Here is a 10,000-nt window from a genome sequence, read left to right as displayed (position 1 = left end):
GGTTGTTCCACTGGGCAGGCCTTTTGCATGAGCTGGGCAGTACCACTTCTCTAGCCTGTGAGCAGTTGCCTTGGTTGATCATAGTCCATACGTGGTTGCGAATCTTTTGCGGGAATTCAGTCTTCATCTTGCTTCCTGATGATTGTTGAGTGGATGCCTGGGGCTATTAATTTGTTTATTCTTTTTAGCTTTTACTAGCATTTCTCGTCATATGTTAGGTGGTGGGATACCAGCTAGTTTGTATAAAGATGGCGGAGGTGTTGACTTATTTACCTCTGGGTTTACCTTGGGTTTACCTTGTGTGTATAGCATGGCCTTTCCCACACTGGTGCACAGTACTGCGCAGTAAAGTAACAAAGTGCCAAGGATGCTTTTCTCAGTCTCAGGGTTTGTTCCCCAGCTGGTGTTGTCAAGTTTGCTGAGGTGGTTGTACCTAGTTGCTACTTTATACTTGCTTTTATGTGTGTGCTCTTTAAAGGAGTGCATTTTGTCAAAATTGATACCCGAGCAGACTGGGCAAGAATGATTTTCCAGTTCTATGTCCCCCCATTCGATTTTAAGCTTTTTTTTTCAACCTGGCGATTGTTCAGGTGGAAGGCACACACCTGTGTTTTGCTTGGATTGACTTTGAAATCTTACTTTTTGTAGTGAGCAGAAAGGGTAGTAAGGGCACTTGACAGTCTTTCTTCGATGGTGGTGAAGGAGTCTGTATGTGTGGAAATACACAGGTCCTCTACATATGTGCCTGTGGATGTTCTAGTACAGTGTTGTGGCTGGTCATTTGTAAAGATGTTCAATAGTGTTAGTACCAGTAATGACCCTTGTGGAAGGTCATTGTTCTGTATCCTCCATCTGCTTTTCCTACTATCCATTTCCCCAAAGAACTGCTAATTGGTAAGCATTAATTCAATGATGTGGTCTATACTGGCATTCTGTATGGTTTGGGCTATCTTCAGAAGTAGTGCTTTATGGTTTACATTTCCATATGCTGCCATAAGGTTGACAAAGACTGTGCCAGTGACTTACTTCTTCTCAAACCCATCCTCAATGTATTGCATCAGGTTTTATGTATGACTGCAGCAAGATCAATCTAGTTTAAAGCCAGCTTGGTCTGTTGACAGTTATTCTTCGATAGTTGGTTGGATACAGGCTAAGAAAATTTGTTTGTATAATTCATACAGGATACACAGTAAGGATATCAGTCGATAGCTGTTGAGGATAATGGATCTTTCCATGGTTTCAGCAAGACCATTACTTTCACTCTTCACCAAATCTCTATGATTTGGTAGGTCATTCCACACAATTTAAATAGCAACAGGAGACATACTTTTGTTCTGTCTCTGAAATGTAAAATCCAGATTGAGAGATTTCATGGCAGCATTTAGTTTTTCACAGTTAACAGTTGGAAATTGTCATCACTGTCTTGCAAGAGCTATCTAGAAAAAACCAGGAGAGAAAAATCAGTTCTTTTCAGATGAAGGATAAAAACTGGCAGAAGCCGATTATTCTCTAAATATTCATAAAAGCTGGTTTTCTTGATTGTTGACAAAATTTGCAAAATTTGATCAGAGAAACAATACAAGAATAGAAGTAATAAACAGCTCATTCTCATTGGGCAAATTACACACCTGTGTAATAGGCTTCTTGAGAGCTTAAGAACTGAAAAGAAAATATTAACTTGTAAATGTAATGCTTTCTAAAACAGAAGTCTATAGTCCTCCAAAATAATGACTGAACCCATCCAGTCCTACAAATGCCATTTTGATAACAAATCCTCAAAGATCTAGACCTCGATAGTCAGTGGACACCTACATAGTAGTGACCAAACTAAAACTAGGGTCGAGAGGACTGAAAACTTTACAGTGAGCAATGGATTTGGAGGCAATCCCTTCACAGGAGATCCACTTGTTCATTTCTGGTCCTGATTTCTCCTGAATGAAAGACTAAATGATCATGAGACAAAATCCTTTTCACTTCTTAAGCAACTGAAAGTCAGAAAATCTGAATTCTAGGATTTTTAAAATGTAACGGCAAAGTGGTGTTTTAAAAAAAAAGATAACCAAGATTGTTCATCACTTCCTCAAAGAGATATTTTTGTCAAATGGGAAAACTAGCCTTCCTGCAGGTAAATACAGTGTCATGAAAAAGACTAACAAAGCAACCATGAATTTCCATTAAATCCTTACTTTCAGGAAGAAAAAACCTTAATCATTTCAGCAATTTGACTATAAAATGACAACGATTAAACGGACAAAAAAACTATCATGGTTAAGGCTTTCTGCTTATATGCAAAGGAGAGAGAGGAAGGAGGAATTAAGCCTGCAGATCTATGAAATAATTTCCAATTGGAGGACTTGTATCCAAAGGTACCAGTATGATATCTAACTAAAGGCCTGGTGTGATATCTAACATGCATAATGCAAACACGATAATCCTGCAAGTTGAGTGGGTAATGTAGATGCAGATTAAAAGAATATGTTAGGCACGAACTAGAAGATTTGCAGACAATGTTTTACCAGGACCTATTCATGATACTGTTCTGTAAGCCAGTCAATTCTTCATGCTTTTTTACTGTTGATGACAACGGCTCCGGTACTGCCATTTAACATGCAGAAACTTCAATTTGGTGTTACTCTATGGATATGAGTCGTGGTATGACAATGAAACAATATCCAACAGATTTTGTAGATTGAGAACAAAGCCCTCAGAGGAGTATTGGGAATTAAATGGCAGGATAGGATTAAAAATTAAACTATTAAAGACATTACTCAAGTTCCATATGTGGAAAAGATCATAGTGAGAGATAGATGTAGATGGTTTGAGCATCTCTTTGCACTCCCCAAGGCGGCTCCACAAGGCACTTGAAGAGTTGAAAGATCCATGCCTACATGGCTGAGGACTATGAAGAGTGAAGTAGATGATGAATGGAGAAGTATTGCATTAAAAGCTCAACATAGAGACCACTGGCAAAATCTTACCAAGGGCCTTTGCATCAATAGACATAGGAGGAGATGATGATGATGATGGAATTGAGTATCAGAAAGGAATGAAATTCATGGAATATTGATATCTAGGACAGAATAGGAGCTGATGATTTTTGTGGCTGTGTTTGAAGGATTAAGTAAGCTAAAAGAGAGAAAAGTAAAACTAGCTAATCACTGCCAAGGATACATGCTAAACCTGATGCTATTATCTTGCCATGACTGTTAATGGCCTTTTTGGGGACTGAGGCTCATGGAGAGCCTGGATTTTATGCACATACTACTATCGATTACCGGGTTAAGAGAAAAGTTACTTAATACTAATTTTGTCATCTTCCAGACACCACTGCACTTACTACTACTGATATTATTGCAAATGCAACATATATTATATTTCGGCTACTCTTTGCTGCCTTTGCAGTATATACTAAATATGCTTCATTTCAGCATGCTTGCTGCTAGTGCTCCTCATACAATTGCAGCTGAGGCTATCCCTGCAGCTGCTACCTAGGTTATCCCTGCAGCTGGCACTAAGGTTATTCCTGCAGTTGCAGCAGAGGCTAATCCTGCAGCTGGCACTGAGATTATTCCTACAGCTGTAGCAGAGGCCAATCCTGCAGCTGCTGCTGAGGCTATTTCTAAAGCTACTGCTGAGGGTATTCCTGAAGCTGCTTCTTGGGCTATTTCTGCAATTGATGCTGGGGTTATTACTCTGCCTTATCCTGGACTCTTTCTAGAGATCTGAAAGTAATTAATAATAACTGCCGTCTGTATAATTCATGCTGGTGTTCTTAGCCCTCCTGCTATATTCCACTTTCTGAACTGCTGAAGCTGGTCTTGCTTCCTCCTTCCTCTGCTGCACAAATGGTATTTGCAGCTCTTGTTTTACATATGCTACAGACTTTACAAGAGACTAGCACTAGTGGTCCTGGATATTGGCATTGGTCCTCGCTGCTGCTGGTGATGGCTAGTATTACTTATTATTGGCACTGGCTTCCGGCAGTGACTATCATGGCTGACAGTGCTTCAAAGTGATGTTATTCATTGGTGTTGGTGCACTTTATTGTCACTAGTGCTCAAGACTTTGTTTATGAGGGCTGGATGAAGTTTTCTGATATTGCTGATGAGAGAATGCAACTGTTTTTGATGATGGCTGTTGCTTTAGACTTAAGGCTGAAACTCCGCTGGGGCACGAAAAAGGCAAGCAGAAGCAAAATATATGGAAAAAAGACACTGAGGTAAGAAATAAGATCATGAGATATTAAAAACACCAGAACCATTACACTCATGTAAAAGTAGTCTGGAAAGTGAACAAGATGAAAGTGCTTAGAATATGCAGTGCATATAAAATACTATGTTAATGGGACATAGAATGTGTGGTTGAATGTACAACAATACAGGGGAAAGGCGAGACAGATCAAGCTTGAATAAAATGTGGCCGAGGAGTAGTTTAAGTGCATGAAAGTCAAAACAAATCTCATTGATAGGAAAACTTAAATCAGTCAGAAGAAGCAAATGAGATGTAACTAGGAGCTTAAGGCAAGATCACTACTGATAAAAAAAAAACGGCACTTGTGCCATGATAAAACGTAAGAACTGATTGTAGGAATAGATAAAATAGAATGGTGATATTACTTGACAAGACCTGGAAGAATAAGAGATAAGAAAATTAAGATTGGCAGAATGTTGCTGGCAATATAAAGACAGGATGCAGAAGGTTGCTTAGGATAATAAAACAGAAAAATATAAACAAGGTTGTACGAAGCAAGATATCTTAGGTGGAAAACCTTGCATATATGAAGACTCTATGAAAGGACATCATAAACACGAAACCAAATGACCAAAAACTACTAAAATAACTGCTATGATAGAAATAACCTAGTTAAGGATGCAGTCAAGTGAGAGGATTTAGTCCATAGACGACAAATTTGAAATGAACATAAAGCATTATTAGTGGTTTTGATGCCGAGGCCTTGTGGAGGATACGTGCTATAAAATGGAAATATTACATTCATAATACAAATCAAGAAATTATGAATGGACAGTATATGAATAAAGATTGATGAGTCCCATTAATATCCACAACAAACAAGTTCCAGTTAGTTGGTTTATAATTAATTATATCACTAGAACAAGAAAAAGAGAGGGTATAAAATAGTAAAGTGAATAAAAATTTCATAAACTGTTAAAACAAGTATGAGAATCACTAGAGGTTTTAGCCTGCTGGCAGACACACAATATAATTTCGTTAACCATCTGAAACCCAAAGGAATGTACACAAATGAATTAAGCTACACTATGATTGACATGTCTGGGATTTGAGGCAGAAAGACAAGTAGACTTTGTTAAAGTAATGATTTTTTAATTATGTGCACATTAATACTTACCCTTTAGCAAGGTAAGATCCCGAACGTTCTGTTTCCCCGGATGAGGCATAAAACTTGGCCCACCAGTCAATATCTGTATCCAATGTTCCAGGCTGCGCAAGTGAAGAAAATATTAGTATCAAATCCATAACGTGATTATATACAGTATCAAAATATCATTTATATTCGTTCAAAGTAATTTTAGAATTCCGTAACAGCCAGAAATACATTTGATAATGATAAACTGATATTTTTGAAAATGTGATAAAACACTAATTTAGCCAATAAATTTAGGAACACATAAGCAGATAAATTTAGTAAGATCGATTTAAATCACTTATAAGTCTTATCATCCAATAAAGGGTATTTACTGGAGTATTCAATACACCAATCTTCCAAGCTGTTTTCTCCAGTTTGAAAAATAATCATTTACCTCTAAAGACAATGATTAGAAACTGCTAATGTGTAAAAGAGCCAAGTGACAGGACAGTGTCCTAAAGACCAATATATTTATAGGATCAGTGCCCAAAAACCCTTTCCTTAAGTTTCCACTCAAGTAAGGATAAAGACGATCAGGTAATAACTGCTGGTGACTCACCAGGTAGACCTATTAGCTCCCCAAAATTCCCCACCCCTAGCTCACAAGGACGGTGAGGTTGCAGATATTATTGGAAACTATTTAGGGTTAAAAGCAGCTTGAACTTCTGCATGGATTGTGCATCATGGATGAGTCCACTAAGATTCCATAATCCTAACCTTACCCATAAGATTCCACAATCCTAACCTTTAATAGAGTAACTCTGGAACTCATGAAAAAGATCTTAGTAACATCTATCGGTTAAGGCAGGTAAAAACAATTTTTAATTGGGGACAAGATGTTCGTGACTTTTTGACAACATGTTGTCCACCAAATTTTTTTTTACTTGAGTTGGATATCTGAATTTGGGCCATATAGCCCGGTTCTGGTGCATGAAGACATTCAGCCATAAAGTGTAATAGGAACATGAGCCCTACAGTTGCACTATGAATTACAAGCTAACAGGATGGACAGCAAGATGGAAGACAGGAACCAGGACTGAACGTTAGGAAGATGGTTAACAATGGATATAGCTTGGGGCGGAAGACCCTCAAGTGATACTAAGTGCACTGATGACACTACTTTACGACTCTGAGGGGATTTTTTAATCTGGTACCGCATTTTTGGCACAGAGAAAGGTTTTACATGCATCTGATGACACTGTACTTTTGACATCAACTGTTAGAGTTGATATCTAAATTGAACAATCAAAAAAATTGAAAACATAATTATCAAAAAATTAAGATTTCTGCATCAAGCACATTAAAAAATGGACTCAAACATGTATAATGGTGTAATAGGGATATTGCTTGTGAAATCAGAAACAAACAAATCCAATGAATTGTTAACTTACAACCAACACAACTGACACGTACGGAATGATTGCTTTACTGTTGAATAAACTTAGGAAACTGATAAAAAATGACTAGCAACCCCTCAAAAAGGTACCAAGACAATTAGCCCTTACAAAATGAATAATTAAAGAAGAAAGAGAAATGAAAAAGTAAACCAACAAAAAGGCATCAAACCCAGATGGAGTTGCTCTTAATTATGTTGCAACTACACAGTGAAGGATGATTAAATTTAAAATACTACTTTGATATTTGAGAATATTCTAAAGATGGATCAGAGAAAGGTTTTTCTGTCTGCAGTTTCTGGGAAAATACCAGAATATTTTATCGAAGAGAACACAAGACAATTTGAAATCAAACCTTCTAATTCAAGGCACCATACATGGATTTCTTTTTTAATGGAAGATATTATTTAACCAATCTGAGACTTCTTGCTTAAAAATTTAGTACAGTATATATGAAATAAAAAGCAAAGTATTAGATAAACCATCACGATATCTAGAAGGCATTTGTTTGACAAGGGTCCACACATAAAGCATTAATAGAATAAAGACTCAAGGCATCATATTTAATATTTAATAAGAAATTGAATCGAAGACTTGTAAAGTAACAGAAAAGAATTGTCCTCAATAGTTTATCCCATGGATAGCAAATATTTAGAAGAGATGTGCCGTTTGGTTCAGCACCGGGTCCTCTGCTCTCCATTGCCTATATAAATGACTGGGCTGCATGGCTAGTTAACATTAAAGTTAATTTGCCAATGACACAAAAATAACCATCAGTGAAATAATATGGCAGTAAAACAGTTACCTGATGACTTGGGGAAAAGTGGTTAATGGTTACTAAACTGGCAGATGCCTTTCAACTTTAAAAAATAAAATGTAATGCTATGCAACTAACTGCATCATGGGCAACCATAATTGCATTGGCAAGAATCACATTACTCTTTTGTAAAATCTTTATGCTTTAGAACTAGGTAATGTGTTAGGAACTTAACCACCACATTTTCTTCGTGGTTTTACCTACAGTCTTTGGATTCAGACCATTAGGATTCTTTATATCTTCTATGAATGCGTGCTTTCCATCACCTTTACCATTGAGGGAATATTGAGCATTTAATGTTCTTCAAAGAGTTGAACTAGGTGAAAACACATGCCCATTGAAAAGTCTGGACTTACATTTATATGTCCAGTTGCAAGCCTTCAAAAATTGTTTATTTCATCTTGCCTTGTGAACCAATATTCAAGATATTGCCTTCCACAATTTGTAAATCCTGATAGCCATCAAAGGTTGAATTGTCAACAGAGAGTTTAAAAAGGATGTACATCCTTCAGATACAATCAGTTAGATATTCATATATCCTTTCAACAAACCAGAACAGTGTCACTACACACTGAACAAAATGCATTACAAAGTTGAATAAATTATACACACTGAAAGCTGACGTTACTACACAAGTATATTAGAATAAAGTAGCAGTGGAATGAATGTATGGTGAAGTTCACCACCAACAGCTCTAGTATAAAGCTCAAATATAAATATCTACCATCTCAGACTTTCACAGTCCGTGGGTACCAGCACATAAGTGTGTATATTTCCCTGCCAAGAGTGATCAGTGAGAACCTGAAAGCATACATCAATCCAAATGACCAGGATCTATAGGTCAGACATATATTGTTTTGGACATCATTCGAGTAGTACCTTAAAACGCCACACCTGCCCATATGCAATAGGAAGAGTTCTTGCATGTTGAAAAGAAGGGGAGTTGGCAATTTATGTCACAGACCCTTTCCACTGCAACAAATGGCATGTAAATTGGAGAAGGGCTGTTTAGACATAATTGAGTGGTAGAACCAACAAATACGATAACTTGTCTTGAAACTAGTTTGAGGAGCACTCACTTGGGACACAAGATTTTTTTAAATTTGGAGACTTTTTAGATGTCAAAACTATCGAATCTCTTTCAAGACTTCTCTAGATTCGTCATCAGAATTTGAAAATTCCGCATTAAGGTTTGATACTTTAATGACCTCTAGGATACAAATTGACATTAGGAACATGTTGCCAATATTATTTACATACCTTTACTATTTTTGCTTCAGCATTATTTTCCTTCTATGGAAAAGCCACATGGCATTACCATCATTCAGATATTTGCAATATGAACATTATTAGGGTTTACAAAGACACACATGAAAGCACAACCTGTGTGTGACTCAGAGGTATTTGTGGATTTCTTTGAATAATTGGTCACCGTTTATTTGCAGTTGCAAAGATTAATATCTGTGAATTTTTCAAACAATTGGTTACCGGTTATTTGGAGCTGGAAAGATAACATTCTCTTTACCATAGGTAAGCTTATTGTTTTCCCACATTAATTCATAATAATTTAGAGTATTTACAGAATATTTAGTACCTAATCAATAGTTTGAGGTCCTTTGCGTCAATAGGCGTAGGAGGAGATGATGAGCAATCAAAAGTTTGAGCTAAAGTATAATATACATATATATGTACATATACATTTATGCATATATATAATATATATACATGTATATATGTATATATAAATACATTTATGCATATATATATATATATATATATATATATATATATATATATATATATATATATATATATATATGTATATATAAATACATTTATGCATATATATATATATATATATATATATATATATATATATATAATATATATATATATACATATATATATGTGTGTATATATATATATATATATATATATATATATATATATATATATATATATATATATATATATATATATGCATATATATATATAATATATATGTATATAGTATGTATATATATAAAATATATACAATGTAAATGTATAATATATATATATATATATATATATTTATATATATATATATATATATATATATATATAAACCTAAAAAAGAAGGAAGAGAAAGAAGATAGAATAGTGTGCTTGAGTATACCCTCAATCAAGAGCGCTCTAATCCAAGGCAGTGGAACACCATGGTACACAGGCTATGACACTATTCAATACCAGAGAACAATGGTTTGATTTTGAAGTGTCCTCCTCCTAAAAGAGCTGCTTACCATAGCGAAAAGGGGCACTACTCTAATCTGACCGGCTTCCATAAGAAACCAACAAGGATGGATTGGAGGGCAACATACCAGGATCATCCCTTCAAATCATACCAACGATATAATATATTAA

The 10,000-nt window shown here is 35.6% G+C and overlaps 1 protein-coding gene across 1 annotated transcript in view; it reads right to left on the bottom strand.

Annotated features, from left to right (window-relative positions):
• The window catches only part of LOC137643991 (myoferlin-like), a 319,600-nt gene that overhangs the window by 39,886 nt on the left and 269,714 nt on the right, over positions 1-10,000 (bottom strand). The window contains 1 exon segment of the mRNA XM_068376837.1: positions 5,369-5,460. Within this exon segment, the coding sequence (XP_068232938.1) occupies positions 5,369-5,460 (92 nt within the window).

The sequence above is a fragment of the Palaemon carinicauda genome, chromosome 7 (genome assembly GCF_036898095.1).
Source record: "Palaemon carinicauda isolate YSFRI2023 chromosome 7, ASM3689809v2, whole genome shotgun sequence".
Classification (NCBI taxonomy): Eukaryota; Metazoa; Arthropoda; class Malacostraca; order Decapoda; family Palaemonidae; genus Palaemon; species Palaemon carinicauda.
The sequence above is the reverse complement of the archived record's forward strand: the minus strand, read 5'-3'. Positions and strand labels throughout refer to the sequence as shown.